The sequence below is a fragment of the Triturus cristatus genome, chromosome 1_2 (assembly GCF_964204655.1).
Source record: "Triturus cristatus chromosome 1_2, aTriCri1.1, whole genome shotgun sequence".
In the NCBI taxonomy this organism is placed as follows: Eukaryota; Metazoa; Chordata; class Amphibia; order Caudata; family Salamandridae; genus Triturus; species Triturus cristatus.
Window position 1 is genome coordinate 1,194,683,434 of NC_140580.1, and position 22,571 is coordinate 1,194,706,004.

The window sequence follows — 22,571 nt, forward strand, 5'->3', positions numbered from 1 at the left end:
CTGCCCTCAAACCCTCACAGTACACCACAAACCCTGCCCTCAGACCTCACAGTACACCACACACGCCGCCCGAAGACCTCACAGTACACCACAAGCCCTGCCCTCATACCCTCACAGTACACCACAAGCCCTGCCCTCAGACCTCAAAGTACATAACAAGCCCTGCCCTCATACCCTCACAGTACACCACAAGCCATGCCCTAAGACCTCACAGTACACCAGACAACCCGCCCTCAGACCTCACAGTACACCACAAGCCCTACCCTCAGACCTCACAGTGCCAAGCCCTGTCCTCAGACCTCACAGCACACAACAAGCCCTGTCCTCAAACCCTCACACTACAACACAAATCCTGCCCTCAGACCTCACAGTATACCACACACCCTGCCCTCAAACCTTACAGTACACCACATGCCCTACCCTCAGACCTCACAGTACATAAGACCTGCCCTCAGACCTCACAGTACATAACAAGCCCTGCCCTCAGACCCTCATACACCACAAACCCTGCCCTCAGACCTCAAAGTACATAACAAGCCCTGCCCTCAAACCCTCACACAGCACAAACCCTGCCCTCAGACTTCACAGTACATTACACGCCTTGCCCTCAGGCCTCACAGTGCCAAGCCCTGCCCTCAGACCTCACAGTACCCCACATGCCCTGCCCTCAGACCTCACAGTACATAACAAGCCCTGCCCTCAGACATCACAGTACATGACAAGCCCCGCCCTCAGACCCTCGTACTACACCACAAACCCTGCCCTCAGACCTCGCAGTACACCACAAGCCCTACCCTCAGACCTCACAGTACATAACAAGTCCTGCCCTCACACCCTCACAATACACCACACACCCTGCCCTCAGACCTCACAGTACATAACAAGCCCTGCCCTCAGACCTCACAGTACATAACAAGCCCTGCCCTCAAACCTCACAGTGCCAAACTCTGCCCTCAGACCCTCAGTGCCACGCCCTGCCCTCATACCTCACAGTACACCAGAAGCCCTGGCCTCAGGCCTCACAGTACATCTCAAGCCTTGCCTTCAGGCCTCACAGTGCCAAACCCTGCCCTCGGACTATCACAGTGCCAAGCCCTGCCCTCATACCTCACAGTACACCACAAGCCCTACCCTCAGACCTCACAGTGCCAAGCCCTGCCCTCAGACCCTCACAGTGCCAAACCGTGCCCTCAGACCTCACACTACACCACAAACCCTGCCCTGACACCTCACAGTACATCACATGCCCTGCCCTCACACCTCACAGTACTTAACAAGCCCTGCCCACAGACCTCACAGTACATAACAAGCCGTGCCCTCAAACCCTCACACTACACCACTAACCCTTCCCTCAGACCTCAAAGTACATAACAAGCCCTGCCCTCAAACCCTCACAGTACACCACAAACCCTTCCCTCAGACTTCACAATACACCACATACCCTGCCCTCAGACCTCACAGTACACCACAAATCCTGCCCTCAGACCTCAGTACATAATAAGCCCTGCCCTCAGACCTCACAGTACACCACACGCCCTGCCCTCAAACCTCATAGTACACCTCAAACTCTGCCCTCAAACCCTCACAGTACATCACAAGCCTTGCCCCCAGGCCTCACAGTGCCAAGCCCTACCCTAGGACCTCAGTGCCAAACCCTGCCCTCACACCCTCAGACTGCCAAGCCCTGCCCTCATGTCGCACAGTACACCAAAAGCCCTGACCTCAAACCCTCACAGTACACCACAGACCCTGCCCTCAGACCTCAAAGTACATCACAAGCTTTGCCCTCAGGCCTCACAGTGCCAAGCCCTGACCTCAGACCTCACAGTACACCACAAACCCTGACCTTAAACCCTCCCAGTACACCACAAACCCTTCCCTCAGACCTCACAGTACACCACATGCCCTGCCCTCAAATCTCACAGTACATAATAAGCCCTGCTGTCAAACCCTCACAGTACACCACAAGCCCTGCCCTCAGACCTCAAGTACACCACAAGCCCTACCCTCAGACATCACACTATATAACCAGCCCTGCCCTCAGACCTCCCAGTACATAACACACCCTGCCCTCAGACCCTCACACACCACAAACCCTGCCCTCAGACCCTCACACTACACCACAAACCCTGCCTTCATACCTCAAAGTACATAACAAGCCCTGCCCTTAAACCCTCACAGTACACCACAAATCCTGCCCTCAGACCTCACAGTACACCACACACCCTGCCCTCAGACCTCACATTACACCACACACCCTGCCCTCAGACCTCATAGTACATAAGAAGCCCTGCCCTCAGACCTCACAGTACACCACACGCCCTGCCCTGAGACCTCACAGTACATAACAAGCCCCGCCCTCAGACCTCAAAGCACACCACAAGCCCTGCACTCACACCTCACAGTACATAACAAGCCCTGCCCTCAGACCTCACAGTACATAACAAGCCCTGCCCTCAAACTCTCACACTACACCACAAACCCTGCCCTCAGACCTCACAGTGCACCACACACCCTGCCCTGACCTCACAGTACACCACAAGCCCTGCCCTCAGACCTCACAGTACACCACACACCCTGTGCTCAGACCTGACAGTACACCACATGCCCTGCCCTCAGACCTGACAGTACACCACATGCCCTGCCCTCAGACCTCACAGTACATAACAAGCCCTGCCCTCAGACCTCACAGAACATAGCTAACCCTGCCTCAGACCTCACAGTACAAAACAAGCCCTGCCCTTAGACCCTCACACTACACCACAAGCTCTGCCCTCAGACCTCACAGTACACCACAAGCTCTGCCCTCAGACCTCACAGTACATAACAAGCCCTGCCCTCAAACCCTCACACTACACCACAAACCCTGCCCTCAGACCTCACAGTACACCACAAACCCTGCCCTGCCCTCAGACCTCACAGTACATAACAAGGACCTCACAGTACATAACAAGCCCTGCCCTCAGACCCTCACACTACACCACAAGCCCTGCCCTCAGACCTCACAGTACATAACAAGCCCTGCCCTCAAACCCTGCCCTCAGACCTCACAGTCCACCACACACCCTGCCCTCAGACCTCAAAGTACATAACAAGCCCTGCCCTAAAACCTCAAAGTACACCACAAACCCTGCCCTCAGGCCTCACGGTGCCAAGCCCTGCCCTCAGACCTCACAGTGCCAAACCCTGCCCTCAGACCCTCACAGTGCCACACCCTGCCCTCATACCTCACTGTACACCACAAGCCCTGACAGACATCACAGTACAACACAAACCGTGGCCTCAGACCTCACAGTATATCACAAGCCTTGCCCTCAGGCCTCATAATGCCAAGCCCTACCCTCAGACCTCAAAGTACATAACAAACCCTGCCCTCAAACCCTCACTCTACACCACAAACTCTGCCCTCAGACCTCACAGTACAACACACACCCCGCCCTCAGACCTCACAGTACACCACAAGTCCTACCCTCAGACCTCATAGTACATAACAAGCCCTGCCCTCAAACCCTCACACTACACCACAAACCCTGCCCTCAGACCTCACAGTACACCACAAGCCCTGCCCTCAGACCTCACAGTACATAACAAGCCCTGCCCTCAGACCTCACAGTACATAATACGCCCTGCCCTCAGACCTCACAGTACATAACACGCCCTGCCCTCAGATCTCACAATACACCACAAGCCCTGCCCTCAAACCTCACAGTACACCACAAACCCTGCCTTCAGACCTCACAGTACATTACAAGCCTTGCCCTCAGGCCTCACAGTGCCAAGCCCTGCCCACAGTCCTCAGAGTGTCAAACCCTGCCCTCAGACCCTCACAGTGCCACGCCCTACCCTCATACCTCACAGTACACCACAAGCCCTGATCTCAGACATCAAAGTACACCACACACCCTGCCCTCAGACCTCACAGTACACCACAAGCCCTGCCCTCAGACCTCACAGTACATACCAAGCCCTGCCCTCAGACCCTCGTACTACACCACAAACCCTGCCCTCAGACCTCACAGTACATAACAAGCCCTGCCCTCAGACCCTCTTACACCACAAACCCTGCCCTCAGACCTCAAAGTACATAACAAGCCCTGCCCTCAAACCCTCACAGTACAAACCCTGCCCTCAGACCTCACAGTACACCACACACCCCGCCGTAAGACCTCAGAGTACACCACAAGCCCTACCCTCAGACCTCACGGTACCGAAAAAGCCCCGACCTCAAACCCTCACAGTACACCACACACCCTGCCCTCAGACCTCACAGTACACCACAAGCCCTGCCCTCAGACCTCACAGTACATACCAAGCCCTGCCCTCAGACCCTCGTACTACACCACAAACCCTGCCCTCAGACCTCACAGTACATAACAAGCCCTGCCCTCAGACCCTCTTACACCACAAACCCTGCCCTCAGACCTCAAAGTACATAACAAGCCCTGCCCTCCCTCACAGTACAAACCCTGCCCTCAGACCTCACAGTACACCACACACCCCGCCGTAAGACCTCACAGTACACCACAAGCCCTACCCTCAGACCTCACAGTACCGAAAAAGCCCCGACCTCAAACCCTCACAGTACACCACAAACCCTGCCCTCAGACCTCAAAGTACATAACAAGCCCTGCCCTCATACCCTCACAGTACACCACAAGCCATGCCCTAAGACCTCACAGCACACCACACACCCCGCCCTCAGACCTCACAGTACACCACAAGCCCTACCCTCAGACCTCACAGTGCCAAGCCCTGTCTTCAGACCTCACAGTGCCAAGCCCTGTCCACAAACCTCACAGTACACAACAAGCCCTGCCTTCAAACCCTCACACTACACCACATGCCCTGCCCTCAGACCTCACAGTACATAAGCCCTGCCCTCTGACCTCACAGCACATAACATGCCCTGCCCTCAAACCCTCACAGTACACCACAAACCCTGCCCTCAGACCTCACAGAACACCACAAGCCCTACCCTCAGACCTCATAGTACATAACAAGCCCTGCCCTCAGACCTCACAGTACATAACAAGCCCTGCCCTCAGACCCTCACACAACACCAACTCTGCTCTCAGACCTCACAGTACACCACACACCCTGCCCTCAGACCTCACAGTACACCGCAAACATTGCCTTCAGACCTCACATTACATTACAAGCCCTGCCCTCAGGCCTCACAGTGCCAAGCCCTGCCCTCAGACCTCACAATACACCACAAGCCCTGCCCTCAGACCTCACAGTACACCACAAACACTGCCTTCAGACCTCACAGTACATTACAAGCCTTGCCATCAGGCCTCACAGTGCCAAGCCCTTCCCTCAGACCTCACAGAACACCACAAACCCTGCCCTCAGACCCTCACCGTGTCAAGCCCTACCCTCATACCTCACAGTACAACACAAGCCCTGACCTCAGACATCACAGTACATAACAAGGACCTCACAGTACATAACAAGCCCTGCCCAGAGACCCTCACACTACACCACAAGCCCTGCCCTGCCCTCAGACCTCACAGTACATAATAAGCCCTGCCCTCAGACCTCACAGTACATAATACGCCCTGCCCTCAGACCTCACAGTACATAACATGCCCTGCCCTCAGACCTCACAGTATAACACGCCCTGCCCTCAGACCTCACCGTACACCACAAGCTCTACAATCAGACCTCACAGTACATAACAAGCCCTGCCCTCAGACCTCACAGTACATAACAAGCCCTGCCCTAAAACCTCAAAGTACACCACAAACCCTGCCCTCAGGCCTCACAGTGCCAACCCCTGCCCTCAGACCCTCACAGTGCCACGCCTTGCCCTCATACCTCACAGTACACCACAAACCCTGGCCTCATACCTCACAGTACACCACACACCCTGCCCTCAGACCTCACCGTACGTACACATGCCCTGCCCTCAGACCTCACAGTACATAATAAGCCCTGCCCTCAGACCTCACAGTACATAATACGCCCTGCCCTCAGACCTCACAGCACACCACAAGCCCTGCCCTCAGACCTCACCGTACACCACAAGCCCTGCTCTCTGACCCCAAGCATGGTGGGTCTCTCACAGCCCCGCAACACCTCTGCCCCCTGAAAGTAAGGAGCGCTCGGGTTTGGGGTAACTGCTATAATGAAAAGAAAGGTCCATACTCCAAGGTATAGATTATGTAAGAAGGTTTATTTATCTTGGTTCCAGGTAAAGAGTTCCAAAAGAAAGCTTCTAGGATGAGCCAGATGTTCCGCCACACCAGGAGCAGCCTCCCTGCTGCTGAGCCCATCCTCCAACGGACCCTCCCAGCACTCACACTGGCTGAGCAGCAGGTAGAACAGTAACCTCATGGGAGCATGGAGGGACCCTCGACGCCCTGGAAGGAGGGCTCAGGGACTTACCTTTCGCACAGAGACCCGGCAGGCGCAGGGGTCCAGGACGCCCGTCGCGGGGTGCGCGCTCATCTTACAGATGAAGGAGAACTTGTTGCTCTTCCAACGAACACAGTTTTCTTGCACCTCATCCCTGCAGAGAGGAAAGAACAAGGTGAGCAAGGGGGACCGACCCCTCCTACCGACCCCTCCTGCCGACCCCTCCTACCGACCCCTCCTGCCGACCCCTCCTCCCGGCATCACCTCCATTCATGCAGCAAGGGCGCCACAATCACTGCAGCAACCCGGATGGGCGCTGTCAAAACTGCTTCCAAGCTTCCAACCTGCGCATGACCCCCCTGTTCTACTGCACCCCTATAGGCTCGCAGGCACCAGATACATTGAGTCAGCTTTGGAAAGCTAATTACCTTAAAATCCACAGCGAAATCTAAAGTGATGACTTTCAAAAGAAATAAAGTAAAGAGAGGACACAATGGTACATACTCCCAGAGAGGACACCCTGGCTCAGGCTCCTGGAGAGGACACCCTGGCTCACGCTCCTAGAGACGACACCCTGGCTCAGGCTCCCGGAGAGGACACCCTGGCTCACGCTCCTCGAGAGGACACCCTGGCTCACGCTCCTCGAGAGGACACCCTGGCTCACGCTCCTGGAGACGACACCCTGGCTCACGCTCCTGGAGAGGACACCCTGGCTCACGCTCCTGGAGAGGACACCCTGGCTCACGCTCCTGGAGAGGACACCCTGGCTCACGCTCCTGGAGAGGACACCCTGGCTCAGGCTCCTAGAGACGACACACTGCCTCACGCTCCTAGAGACGACACCCTGGCTCAGGCTCCTAGAGGGGACACCCTGGCTCAGGCTCCTAGAGGGGAGTCCCTGGCTCACGCTCCTAGAGACGACACCCTGGCTCAGGCTCCTGGAGAGGAGTCCCTGGCTCACGCTCCTAGAGACGACACCCTGGCTCAGGCTCCTGGAGAGGACACCCTGGCTCACGCTCCTCGAGAGGACACCCTGGCTCAGGCTCCTGGAGAGGACACCCTGCCTCACGCTCCTAGAGACGACACCCTGGCTCACGCTCCTAGAGACGACACCCTGGCTCACGCTCCTAGAGACGACACCCTGGCTCACGCTCCTAGAGACGACACCCTGGCTCAGGCTCCTGGAGACGACACCCTGGCTCAGGCTCCTGGAGAGGACACCCTGGCTCAGGCTCCTGGAGAGGACACCCTGCCTCAGGCTCCTGGAGAGGACACCCTGCCTCACGCTCCTAGAGACGACACCCTGGCTCACGCTCCTAGAGACGACACCCTGGCTCACGCTCCTAGAGACGACATCCTGGCTCAGGCTCCTGGAGAGGACACCCTGGCTCAGGCTCCTGGAGAGGACACCCTGGCTCAGGCTCCTGGAGAGGACACCCTGGCTCAGGCTCCTGGAGAGGACACCCTGGCTCAGGCTCCTCGAGAGGACACCCTGGCTCACGCTCCTAGAGACGACACCCTGGCTCAGGCTCCTAGAGACGACACACTGCCTCACGCTCCTAGAGACGACACCCTGGCTCAGGCTCCTAGAGGGGACACCCTGGCTCAGGCTCCTAGAGGGGAGTCCCTGGCTCACGCTCCTAGAGACGACACCCTGGCTCAGGCTCCTGGAGAGGAGTCCCTGGCTCACGCTCCTAGAGACGACACCCTGGCTCAGGCTCCTGGAGAGGACACCCTGGCTCACGCTCCTCGAGAGGACACCCTGGCTCAGGCTCCTGGAGAGGACACCCTGCCTCACGCTCCTAGAGACGACACCCTGGCTCACGCTCCTAGAGACGACACCCTGGCTCACGCTCCTAGAGACGACACCCTGGCTCAGGCTCCTGGAGACGACACCCTGGCTCAGGCTCCTGGAGAGGACACCCTGGCTCAGGCTCCTGGAGAGGACACCCTGCCTCAGGCTCCTGGAGAGGACACCCTGCCTCACGCTCCTAGAGACGACACCCTGGCTCACGCTCCTAGAGACGACACCCTGGCTCACGCTCCTAGAGACGACATCCTGGCTCAGGCTCCTGGAGAGGACACCCTGGCTCAGGCTCCTGGAGAGGACACCCTGGCTCAGGCTCCTGGAGAGGACACCCTGGCTCAGGCTCCTGGAGAGGACACCCTGGCTCAGGCTCCTGGAGAGGACACCCTGGCTCAGGCTCCTGGAGAGGACACCCTGGCTCACGCTCCCAGAGAGGACACCCTGGCTCAGGCTCCTCGAGAGGACACCCTGGCTCAGGCTCCTCGAGAGGACACCCTGGCTCAGGCTCCTCGAGAGGACACCCTGGCTCAGGCTCCTGGAGAGGACACCCTGCCTCACGCTCCTAGAGACGACACCCTGGCTCACGCTCCTAGAGACGACACCCTGGCTCACGCTCCTAGAGACGACACCCTGGCTCAGGCTCCTGGAGAGGACACCCTGGCTCAGGCTCCTGGAGAGGACACCCTGGCTCAGGCTCCTGGAGAGGACACCCTGGCTCAGGCTCCTCAAGAGGACACCCTGGCTCACGCTCCCAGAGAGGACACCCTGGCTCAGGCTCCTCGAGAGGACACCCTGGCTGAGGACACCCTGGCTCAGGCTCCTAGAGACGACACCCTGGCTCACGCTCCTAGAGAGGACACCCTGGCTCAGGCTCCTGGAGACGACACCCTGGCTCACGCTCCTAGAGACGACACCCTGGCTCACGCTCCTAGAGACGACACCCTGCCTCACGCTCCTAGAGACGACACCCTGGCTCAGGCTCCTAGAGGGGACACCCTGGCTCAGGCTCCTAGAGGGGACACCCTGGCTCAGGCTCCTAGAGGGGAGTCCCTGGCTCACGCTCCTAGAGACGACACCCTGCTTCACGCTCCTAGAGAGGACACCCTGGCTCATGCTCCTAGAGAGGACACACTGGCTCACGCTCCTAGAGAGGACACCCTGGCTCACGCTCCTAGAGAGGACACCCTGGCTCACGCTCCTAGAGAGGACACCCTGGCTCACGCTCCTAGAGAGGACACCCTGGCCAAGGCTCCTGGAGAGGACACCCTGGCTCACGCTCCTGGAGGGGACACCCTGGCTCACGCTCCTAGAGGGGACACCCTGGCTCACGCTCCTAGAGGGGACACCCTGGCTCACGCTCCTGGAGAGGACACCCTGGCCCAGGCTCCTCGAGAGGACACCCTGGCTCAGGCTCCTGGAGAGGACACCCTGGCTCAGGCTCCTGGAGAGGACACCCTGGCTCAGGCTCCTGGAGAGGACACCCTGGCTCAGGCTCCTCGAGAGGACACCCTGGCTCAGGCTCCTCGAGAGGACACCCTGGCTCAGGCTCCTCGAGAGGACACCCTGGCTCACGCTCCTCGAGAGGACACCCTGGCTCACGCTCCCAGAGAGGACACCCTGGCTCACGCTCCCAGAGAGGACACCCTGGCTCACGCTCCTAAAGAGGACACCCTGGCTCACGCTCCCAGAGAGGACACCCTGGCTCACGCTCCCAGAGAGGACACCCTGGCTCACGCTCCCAGAGAGGACACCCTGGCTCACGCTCCTAGAGGGGACACCCTGGCTCACGCTCCTAGAGGGGACACCCTGGCTCACGCTCCTAGAGGGGACACCCTGGCTCACGCTCCTGGAGAGGACACCCTGGCCCAGGCTCCTCGAGAGGACACCCTGGCTCAGGCTCCTGGAGAGGACACCCTGGCTCAGGCTCCTCGAGAGGACACCCTGGCTCAGGCTCCTCGAGAGGACACCCTGGCTCAGGCTCCTCGAGAGGACACCCTGGCTCAGGCTCCTCGAGAGGACACCCTGGCTCACGCTCCCAGAGAGGACACCCTGGCTCACGCTCCCAGAGAGGACACCCTGGCTCACGCTCCTAAAGAGGACACCCTGGCTCACGCTCCTAAAGAGGACACCCTGGCTCACGCTCCCAGAGAGGACACCCTGGCTCAGGCTCCCAGAGAGGACACCCTGGCTCAGGCTCCCAGAGAGGAAACCCTGGCTCAGGCTCCCGGAGAGGACACCGTGGCTCAGACTCCCGGAGAGGACACCGTGGCTCAGGCTCCCGGAGAGGACACCCTGGCTCACGCTCCTGGAGAGGACACCCTGGCTCACGCTCCTGGAGAGGACACCGTGCCTCACGCTCCTGGAGAAGACACCGTGCCTCACGCTCCTGGAGAGGACACCGTGGCTCACGCTCCTGGAGAGGACACCGTGGCTCACGCTCCTGGAGAGGACACCGTGGCTCACGCTCCTGGAGAGGACACCGTGCCTCGCGCTCCTGGAGAGGACACCGTGCCTCGCGCTCCTGGAGAGGACACCGTGCCTCGCGCTCCTGGAGAGGACACCGTGCCTCGCGCTCCTGGAGAGGACACCGTGGCTCGCGCTCCTGGAGAGGACACCGTGGCTCGCGCTCCTGGAGAGGACACCGTGGCTCGCGCTCCTGGAGAGGACACCGTGGCTCGCGCTCCTGGAGAGGACACCGTGGCTCGCGCTCCTGGTGAGGACACCGTGCCTCACGCTCCTGGAGAGGACACCCTGGCTCACGCTCCCAGAGAGGACACCCTGGCTCACGCTCCCAGAGAGGACACCCTGGCTCACGCTCCTAAAGAGGACACCCTGGCTCACGCTCCCAGAGAGGACACCCTGGCTCAGGCTCCCAGAGAGGACACCCTGGCTCAGGCTCCCAGAGAGGACATCCTGGCTCAGGCTCCCAGAGAGGACACCCTGGCTCTGGCTCCCGGAGAGGACACCCTGGCTCAGGCTCCCGGAGAGGACACCGTGGCTCAGGCTCCTGGAGAGGACACCCTGGCTCACGCTCCTGGAGAGGACACCCTGGCTCACGCTCCTGGAGAGGACACCGTGCCTCACGCTCCTGGAGAGGACACCGTGCCTCACGCTCCTGGAGAGGACACCGTGCCTCACGCTCCTGGAGAGGACACCGTGCCTCACGCTCCTGGAGAGGACACCGTGCCTCACGCTCCTGGAGAGGACACCGTGCCTCGCGCTCCTGGAGAGGACACCGTGCCTCGCGCTCCTGGAGAGGACACCGTGCCTCGCGCTCCTGGAGAGGACACCGTGGCTCGCGCTCCTGGAGAGGACACCGTGGCTCGCGCTCCTGGAGAGGACACCGTGGCTCGCGCTCCTGGAGAGGACACCGTAGCGCACGCTCCTGGAGAGGACACCGTAGCGCACGCTCCTGGAGAGGACACCGTAGCGCACGCTCCTGGAGAGGACACCGTGGCGCACGCTCCTGGAGAGGACACCGTGGCGCACGCTCCTGGAGAGGACACCGTGGCTCGCGCTCCTGGAGAGGACACCGTGGCTCGCGCTCCTGGAGAGGACACCGTGGCTCGCGCTCCTGGAGAGGACACCGTGGCTCGCACTCCTGGAGAGGGGACCCTGGCTCGTGCTCCTGGAGAGGGGACCCTGGCTCACGCTCCTGGAGAGGGGACCCTGGCTCACGCTCCTGGAGAGGACACCGTGCCTCACGCTCCTGGAGAGGACACCGTGGCGCACGCTCCTGGAGAGGACACCGTGGCTTACGCTCCTGGAGAGGAGACCCTGGCTTACGCTCCTGGAGAGGAGACCCTGGCTCACTCTCCTAGAGAGGATTCTACGGCTTGTACCTTCCCTGCTCATACCAGTAGAGTGGAGTGGACACCACAGGTTATAGGACTGGAGAAAAGAACCATCCCTGATGACCTCCAACACTCCCTCTTCCTGATCACACTAGTAATGGCAAACCCTGGCCACATGTAGGAACACCACACTCTCACAGTAATGCACTCCAAGAACAGCACACTTTCACAGTCATGTACCACATAAACACTGAATTCCCACAGACGCACACAAACACCACCATGTTCCCACAAGCATACTTTGCAGTAACACCACATTCCGACACTTGTACACCACAGGAACATCCCACCCCACTCTTAGAGTCATACATCTTTGAAAGTACGGCTCTTCTGGCTCATCCGCATCAAACGGGATACTTCCAACACACACACAGACATCCGCATCACACAGACCACTTCCAACACACACACAGACATCCGCATCACACCGGCCACTTCCAACACACACACGGACATCAGCATCACACAGGCCACTTCCAACACACACACGGACATCAGCATAACACCGGCCACTTCCAACACACATACGGACATCAGCATCACACAGGCCACTTCCAACACACACACGGACATCAGCATCACGCCGGCCACTTCCAACCCACATACGGACATCAGCATCACACAGGCCACTTCCAACACACACACGGACATCAGCATCACGCCGGCCACTTCCAACCCACATACGGACATCAGCATCACACCGACCACTTCCAACACACACACGGACATTTCCAATACACACACATGGACATCTGGTACAAGCAGGCGACTTCCAACACACACACAGGGACATCCGCATCACATATGCCTCTTAAAACACACACAAGGACATCCGCATCACACATCCCACTTCCAACACACACACACACACAGACAGAAATCAGTATCAAACAGGCCACTTCCAACACACACACATGGACATTAACATCACACAGGCCACTTCCGATACACATACACAGATATCTGCAAACAGGCTACTTCCAACACACACACACAGACATTAACATCACACAGGCCACTTCCAACACACACACACACACACAGACACCTGCATCACGATGGCCACTTGCAACACACACATGGACATGTACATCATGTAGGCTACTTCAACACACACATACATCAGCATCACACAGGCCACTTCCAGCACACACACACAGACATCAGCATCACGCAGGCCTTTCCAACACACACACAGGCCACTTCCAAAAACACACCTACATCCGCATTACAGAGGCCACGTCCAACACACACACGGACATCCGCATCACACAGGCCACTTCCAACCCACCCACGGACATCAGCATCACACCGGCCACTTCCAACCCACATACGGACATCAGCATCACACAGGCCACTTCCAACACACACACGGACATCAGCATCACGCCGGCCACTTCCAACCCACATACGAACATCAGCATCACACAGGCCACTTCCAACACACACACGGACATCAGCATCACGCCGGCCACTTCCAACCCACATACGGACATCAGCATCACACCGACCACTTCCAACACACACACGGACATTTCCAATACACACACATGGACATCTGGTACAAGCAGGCGACTTCCAACACACACACAGGGACATCCGCATCACATATGCCTCTTAAAACACACACAAGGACATCCGCATCACACATCCCACTTCCAACACACACACACACACAGACAGAAATCAGTATCAAACAGGCCACTTCCAACACACACACATGGACATTAACATCACACAGGCCACTTCCGATACACATACACAGATATCTGCATCAAACAGGCTACTTCCAACACACACACACAGACATTAACATCACACAGGCCACTTCCAACACACACACACACACACAGACACCTGCATCACGATGGCCACTTGCAACACACACATGGACATGTACATCATGTAGGCTACTTCAACACACACACATACATCAGCATCACACAGGCCACTTCCAGCACACACACACACAGACATCAGCATCACGCAGGCCTTTCCAACACACACACAGGCCACTTCCAAAAACACACCTACATCCGCATTACAGAGGCCACGTCCAACACACACACGGACATCCGCATCACACAGGCCACTTCCAACCCACCCACGGACATCAGCATCACACCGGCCACTTCCAACCCACATACGGACATCAGCATCACACAGGCCACTTCCAACACACACACGGACATCAGCATCACGCCGGCCACTTCCAACCCACATACGAACATCAGCATCACACAGACCACTTCCAACACAAACACATCAGCATCACACCGGCCACTTCCAATACACACACATGGACATCTGGTACAAGCAGGCGACTTCCAACACACACACAGGGACATCCGCATCACATATGCCTCTTAAAACACACACAAGGACATCCGCATCACACATCCCACTTCCAACACACACACACACACAGACATCAGCATCACACCGGCCACTTCCAACACACACAGACAGACATCAGTATCAAACAGGCCACCTCCAACACACACACATGGACATTAACATCACACAGGCCACTTCCGATACACATACACAGATATCTGCATCAAACAGGCTACTTCCAACACACACACACAGACATTAACATCACACAGGCCACTTCCAACACACACACACACACACACAGACACCTGCATCACGATGGCCACTTGCAACACACATGGACATGTACATCATGTAGGCTACTTCAACACACACACATACATCAGCATCACACAGGCCACTTCCAGCACACACACACAGACATCAGCATCACGCAGGCCTTTCCAACACACACACAGGCCACTTCCAAAAACACACCTACATCCGCATTACAGAAGCCACGTCCAACACACACACGGACATCCGCATCACACAGGCCACTTCCAACCCACCCACGGACATCAGCATCACACCGGCTACTTCCAACACACACACAGGGACATCCGCATCACACTTGCCTCATTCAACACACACAAGGACATCCGCATCACACAGGCCACTTCCAACACTAGCACACACGACCATCCGCATCACACAGGCCACTTCCAACCCACCCACGGACATCAGCATCACACCGGCTACTTCCAACACACACACAGGGACATCCGCATCACACTTGCCTCATTCAACACACACAAGGACATCCGCATCACACAGGCCACTTCCAACACTAGCACACACGACCATCCGCATCACACAGGTCACTTCTAATACACACATGGACATCAGCATCACACACGCCACTTTCAACACAGACACGGACATAGTCATAGTCTAGCCATAGGATTTTGTTAAGCGCACATATCACCCGTGGGTCTCAAAATGCTGGCCTAGAGAGGGAAGGAAGGAGAGTGGAGGGAACCAGCAGGGAGAAGAAAGATCAGAACAGCTAGGTTTTTAGATTTTTACGAAACTGTCTGTGGTTGGTTTCCATATGTAGCTGTAATGGGAGCGAATTCCACAGAGTAGGGGCAAGGTATAAGAAGGATCTGCCGCCGTTCTAGGCAGTACGGATTTTAAAGGGGGTGAGAAGATATTTGGTTGAGGACCTGAGTGTTCTGGTAGGTTGATACCAGATTAGTTTTTTGGCAAGATAGCCAGGTCCGTTCCCATAGATAGTTTTGTGGACCAGGCAATTGATCTTAAAACAGATGCGTTTCCTGATGGGCAGGCAGTAGAGAGCTCTCAGACTTGGTGCAGACGGGGACCGTGAAGGTAGATTTAATACCAGTCTGGCGGCAGTGTTCTGTAGCACTTGGAGCTTGATAAGCAGGTCTGCACTGATGGAAGCAATCAGGGCGTTTCCGTAATCAAGCAGACTGATGATTAGTCCTTGGACCAGCAGCATCCTGGATACAACTGGGATCCATTGGAAGATCTTACGAAGACTACGCATCAGTCCATAGCAGATGCCAATCACATGATTAACATGGTCTGTCATAGACAGGTTGATATCGATCACCCCAAGGTTACGGACCACTGGTTTGGGAGATGGAAAGGGGCAGAGATTGGGGGGGGCCACCAATCGTTGGACCACAGAGCTTGGGCTTTCCCAAAAAGAAAAATCTCTGTCTTGCTGGCATCGAGTTGCATATGATTAGTTTGCATCCAGATGTTGACGAGAGTGATCAGTAGTTGCGTGTCATCTGCATACAATACGGTGTCGAAACCATGCAATCTGATCACTCTAGCTAGGGGTGCCACGTATAGGTTGAAAAGCGTGGCGCTTAGAATGGAAGCCTGGGGTGCTCCTTTGTCTATCACTTGGCTGCGAGAGACAAGGGTACCAATGTGTACCTTCGAAGATCAATCAGTTAGGTAGCTCCTGAGCCAGTTCAAGGCAGTACCCCTGACTCCCATCTCCCACAGACGGTTCACTAGAGTCCCGTGGGAGATGGTGTCAGAGGCTGCCGATAGGTCGAGTAGGAACAGCATGGCTGACTGACCGGAGTCCAGGGAGAGTCTAAGGTTGTCAACTACCTCTATCAGTGAGGTTTCCGTGCTGTGAGCCAAAACCCAGATTGGGAAGGGTCCAACAGTTTATTACTCTCTAGGAAAGTTGAGAGTTGCCTGTTGATTAGGGACTCCAGGACATTCCTGAAAATTGGGAGAAGGGAGATGGGCCGATAGTTGTTTGGTTCCTTGGGGTCCAAGGTGGGCTTTTTTAGAATAGGCTTGACCGTAGCCGCTTTCCATTTTGTGGGAACCATTGAATGACATAAGGATAAACCGAGGAGGTCAGTAAGGCCTGTGAGAAGAGCTGTTCCAATAATGGACAGAATGGGAGGTTAGACTGGGTAGGCGGGGGAGCTTGATTTGATCTTAGAGAGGGCAGTACTAACATCCTCTTGTGTGAATTTGGTGAATTAATTTAGAAAAGTTGAAGTGGATGTGTGATCGCAGTCGGACAGGTGGTGCAGATGTTCACGTCTGGTTACAACATCTGCATCACAGAGGCCACTTCCAACACACACACAGACATCAGCATCACACAGGCAACTTCCAATACACACACACGGACATCTACATCACACAGGCCATGTCCAACACACACACAGACTTCTGCATCACACAGGCCACTTCCAACATACATACGGACATCAACATCACAGAGGCCAATTCCAACACACACATACGGACATCAGCATCACACAGGCCACTTCCAATACACACACACGGATATCCGCATCACACAAGACACCTCCAATGCACACACAGACATCAGCATCACACAGGCCACTTCAAACACACACACATTCATCCGCTCATTCATTCATCCAATTAAGAATGGAGATACAATGTGAACTAAAAGAAAATGTGAGAAAGAAAGTGAAAATAGGGCAACCTTATGTAGTAATGAGCATCCTTCAAGAAAAAAGCACAAAATATAGAGCTTCTCCACCAGATACAGAAAGCAAGAGAAATATAAGATAAGTGAAACAAAAATCAAACAAAGTGCTTAGTGTAAAAGGAAAAGTAATAATAAAACATAAAAAATAGCTAAAAGGCACACCGATCTTGTGTGAAAGAAGCAAAACAAAGACCATTCACTTGTCCCAAGAATGATCATAAAATGATAAGTGATAAATACACAAGTGTGCCCATGCGCCTCACTATAGGTGTATCCTAGAGGGCCAACACTTACCAATATGTCAAAATCATAATCGAGGTAGAATTCAAAGGAAAATATTGGTCTGAAATCCTACAAAATTAAAGTTACACCAGGCTTAGTCTCAAAACAAGGAGATATCACTAGTTCTACAAACACTAAAAAAATTAAATGATGGAATAATCTTTAATAAAAAGCTAGGTCGATATGCTAAAAGGATCAATCAATGATATCAATGAATATTTGATCTGAGACATTCCAATGACCTCTTACTGGTACGACCATCCCAAGGTCATAGTCAAAGATAGTATGAGTTTACAGTGCCTAGCCTTAAGTTTAGATTGGTATAGATATCTAACTAGTGTACTAGCACCATCATTAAGAAATACAAAGCAGGACTTAAACCAGATACATATTCAAGGGAAAATTTCATCACAAATTTTGAGATTATTTTTTACCAAAAACACGGTTACTGGTGTAACTCAAAAGCTATAATGCATATCTGGAATAACAATTCAAAGTCCTCATAATATCGCTACGATCAAATATCCATAATGCAATGTTGCCAGTTACTATTCATCAGTGTCAGCCACTTTTCCTAAACTCGAAAGGAGAAAAACGAAAGCTATATATATGTATATATAGGTACTGAAGGTCACAGAGATCCTATTATCATCTGGTCTCTCTCTATAAAGGGTAACAAACATAAGGTCTCTAGGGTTAGAGTAGACGGGAGAGGAGGAATAAGCAAAGAAACAGCGTAACGACCGCGTTAACCTGAATGACTAAAGTAACCACTGTTCTTACTATTTTGCAGTTATCATAGCTAGTGACTCATTTGGAATAAATAAATCAATCAGTACTCAAGTGAAGATATACTGGCACAGTTCGCGCTAAAGGAAATAGGAATAATTGTCTACGGTTCGGGTCAAAGATTAAAGTTATAAGACCAATTCAAACATCCTAATGAGAAAACGCACAAAATCAACTATCTTGCTATCAAGTAATATCCATGATTGAAGTAATCTTATATACTGAGAAAGTTAGAACCTAATTCAAACATCATCGATCTCACGCTTACCTAAAGCTGACGACTAAGGTCCGCCATCTGAACCTGGTGTGTATGCGTCGGCGTGTACAACGTGCGCCATCTTGGAGTGGGGTCAAATAGCTACAGTGGCTATTATTGACGACGGACTATATATAAAGGAAGTCTAAAACGTATTCTATAGTACAAACTGTACTGTGCCTTGATACTTGAGCGCCATATTGGGTCAGTCATCGCAATCGTTTTGTGATACTAGCAGTAACTATAATAAAGACGCAAAGAACAAAAGATATAAAATACCCAACAAATATCACACGGTAAAGTCTAAACTAAACCGACCCTCTCGTGTAATATTGGCATAAAGAGTATAAGACCAAGCGACCAAAGTCTTTCAAAACGGTCGCTATATTGAACATGTCCAAAGATTCACCTCTCATGCGGACTTCACATTCGGTAAGTCGCCACTGTTTCTGAAACTGAATATAATACGACTGAAGAGAAGGCCCAGCAATCAACGGGGATGATACAAAACTGGTATTTTTAGGTCTCGCCTGAGACAGCCCTAGCGCTGCTCTGGCGAGACTTATAGTAAGCGAGTTTTGGAAGTGCAAACAGTGGCTTTTCAGGCCTCCAAATACAGTGCATGTGCCCCGGGCGCGCGCACCATTTGGCAGCCTGAAAAGCACTGCCTGATCACTTGCTTTGATGTCCTCAGTGAGCCCCGCGGCCACTGAGGACATCAAAGTGCACACCATTTGCCACCCCCTTGTTTTTTCCTTTGATCCCTATCTTTCCCTTCCTCAATCTCACCCTCTCCCTGCCTTTTACAACTGCGGCCTGCACCACTGCGCCCGCCCCCACTCCCCCCTCCCACTCCCTCCTCGTCAGCTTCAGTGCGCTCTTGTTCTCTGTCTCCCAAACATCATCCAGCAACGATGCCATGGCTGGTTTCACTTTGTTTGTTTAATCACTGTGGCCTTTTATTTACCCCTCCCACCTGCCAAACAGCATCCAGCAGCATTCACCATGGCTTTTTAGGTCTCGTCTGAGACAGCGCTTTAGCGCTGCTCTGGCGAGACTTATAGTAAGCGAGTTTTGGAAGTGCAAACAGTGGCTTTTCAGGCCTCCAAATACAGTGCATGTGCGTCGGCCGGGCGCGCGCACCATTTGGCAGCCTGAAAAGCACTGCCTGATCACTTTCGCTTTGATGTCTGCCTGATCACTTTCGCTTTGATGTCCTCAGTGAGCCGCGCGGCCACTGAGGACATCAAAGTGCACACCATTTGCCACCCCCTTCTTGCTTGTTTCTGTAAGTGAATGCGATTGGCTCACAACATTGGTGTAAATAACACCCGAATTTCCACTAGTAAATCAATATTACAAAACAACGCATTGTGTAAGTCAAACCTTCCGTTGTCAAGTGTGCATTCAATTTACACGGTTTGTAATCCAGTCTGGCCTGCCTACCACTGCACTGTGTGATCCTGGAATCATCGCTTCTTGTCCCTGTGCCCTGTTCCCCGTCTGGTAACTCTAGGGACGCTGAGACCAGGCAGTGCTCCAGTGTTAAAGGTGGGATGAACATGTATGAGGTGGTATGCTCGGAGGCGTTGCACTACCCTTACATCCTCGCTTGCTCTGAGGCAGACGGCATCTGCCGCCTCTTTTGAATGCCGAGAGGCGCGAGCACCAGTTGACGATGCCACAGGAAGGAAACTGTTCGCTGAGACCAGCAAAGAAAAGCAGTTCCCGATAAGCTGTCTCGCATCACTGCAAAGCCTCTTTAGAAGGAAAAAAGCGTTCTTGAATGAGGGGTCTGCATCACATCATTCAATCCTTACAGGGAATATTTGTATTTTCTAGCTTCTGCTATCCTTTTTGCAGTTTCTTCCTTTACTGTGGTTAAAGGCCCTTCGACACGTCGCGTGTTGTTACTACACACTGTCAGACCCTTGAAAGAAATTAGCGCCTCGGTTCGCCAAAGAAGCCATGTTAGCGCTATATAAAGCCAATGAAAAGTCTAAAATGCTCCCAGGAGGCGCAGAGCGCATGACTCAGCAGTCAGACGCTGCTACAGCCACGGCAGACAATGAGTTATAGCAGCACTGGAGGTGTGATAGGCAGAGCTGCCCTCGGGAAACGTCTGGACGAGGCCTTCCCGGCAACGACACGGGGCACCTGGGACTTCGAGGCGGTTCAATGACTTTCTCACAGTCCCGCCGCACCTCCTTTGCCGAAAATCAGATGTTCAGGAACACCCAGTATAGCATTCAAAGAAATGGCAGACACCACAACCACAGACAATTTCCTAAAATTCCATTACAATTCTAAGAAGAATAGAACCGTTTGAAGCTCGGAAAATGAGACGATTTACTCTGCCTGCCAATTGTTAACATTCACCAGAGAGCCTTAGATTCCAAACCTCGCCTCCCGGTTTAAATAAATGATGTGATCTTGAAAAAAATGACTTCAACCCTCTGTACCACGGTCCCGCTGTCTGCAACACGTTGGAAGTGAGTAAAATGCTAGCAATAAGTGCTATGCATATACAGTTTGGATATTCGAGTTTTCTAAATTCTGCATGTTCTTTATTTGTATGTCTAGGGTCATATTTATGAGGGGATTTGCGTCACTTTTGCACCACGCAATGTGGTACATGTTTGACGCTTACCGCAAATGCAATTTATGTATCCACGCAAGACCACTTTGTGTGGCCCTGAGCGGCTTCATAAATCTGGAGTAACACAACACAGTGTAAATTGCTGCGTTCGTTATTCTGCCTTGAGCAGTTTTCCATGGGCGTTGCACGTGTGTTTCCACACCACTTCCATGGATTTACCAGAACTGGTAAACCTGGGAATGCGTCAAGATGCTACACCTTCCCTGGGGAGGCAAAATGAGGAGAAATATGTTTATTTCTCCTCGTTGTTTCCCCTTTCTATGTGAGATCACTGACTGAATATCGGAACCAAAAATATTGTGTGGGCAGAATATCAGGTCAAAAATATCGAGGGCCAAAATATCGAGAAGGTAAGTGCGATTAGGTAAGCATAGATCAATTTTTCTTAACTCCATGGCTACATACCGTGAATATATATATATATCATCAAGGTACATTATATAGTAAAACTTTGCTTACCTATAGAAACATACCTTCCCAATATTTTTGTCCTTGATATATTCTTGGCGTGATATTTTGTCCACACAATATTCTTTTCTCTGATATTTTTCTAAACACCTTCTATGTGTGCTGCAAGAGGACAATGCCTCAGGGGTACCTTCCTGCACAAAAACAATCCTGCATGCAAAGGAGGCACCCTTGCACTATGGTGCATTGGCACTTGGCTGCCAAAAGGACGCCAGCTAGGTGATAACAAGCATTTGCAATGCAATAGGTCTCGCAGTTACTTGAGTTTAAGCTATTGGTATTGTAAAGACAATGCCCTTTATTTAAGTTTTTAAAACAAAAATAAAAGGCATTGTTATTTGCAATGGTAATAGCTCAAGCTTGCGTAAATGCGAGACCTATTGCATTGCAAATGCTTGTTATTTATGTAATAGAGCGCCCGTAATGCTAGCCTCAAAAGAACACCCAGCCAACCTCCCTAACAGCATCAAGCAGGGGTCGCCGTGGCTCCCCTCCCACCTCCCTAACAGCATCAAGCAGGGGTCGCCGTGGCTCCCCTCCCACCTCCCTAACAGCATCAAGCAGGGGTCGCCGTGGCTCCCCTCCCACCTCCCCAACAGCATCAAGCAGGGGTCGCCGTGGCTCCCCTCCCACCTCCCCAACAGCATCAAGCAGGGGTCGCCGTGGCTCCCCTCCCACCTCCCTAACAGCATCAAGCAGGGGTCGCCGTGGCTCCCCTCCCACCTCCCTAACAGCATCAAGCAGGGGTC

The 22,571-nt window shown here is 53.8% G+C and overlaps 1 protein-coding gene across 9 annotated transcripts in view; it reads right to left on the reverse strand.

The window, feature by feature from the left end:
- Positions 1–22,571, reverse strand: part of EEIG1 (estrogen-induced osteoclastogenesis regulator 1) — a 743,239-nt gene that overhangs the window by 553,948 nt on the left and 166,720 nt on the right. For 8 of the 9 annotated variants that reach the window (XR_014965472.1, XM_085614167.1, XM_085614162.1 and 5 more), the window contains one exon: positions 6,391–6,514. Coding sequence is in view for 8 of the 9 variants with exons in the window: in XM_085614167.1 (XP_085470293.1) it covers positions 6,391–6,514 (124 nt within the window). In the remaining variant the exon portion in view is untranslated. Of the gene's footprint in view, positions 1–6,390; positions 6,515–17,662; positions 17,713–22,571 lie in introns of those variants that run through there. The other variant, XM_085614169.1, reaches the window with a different exon arrangement.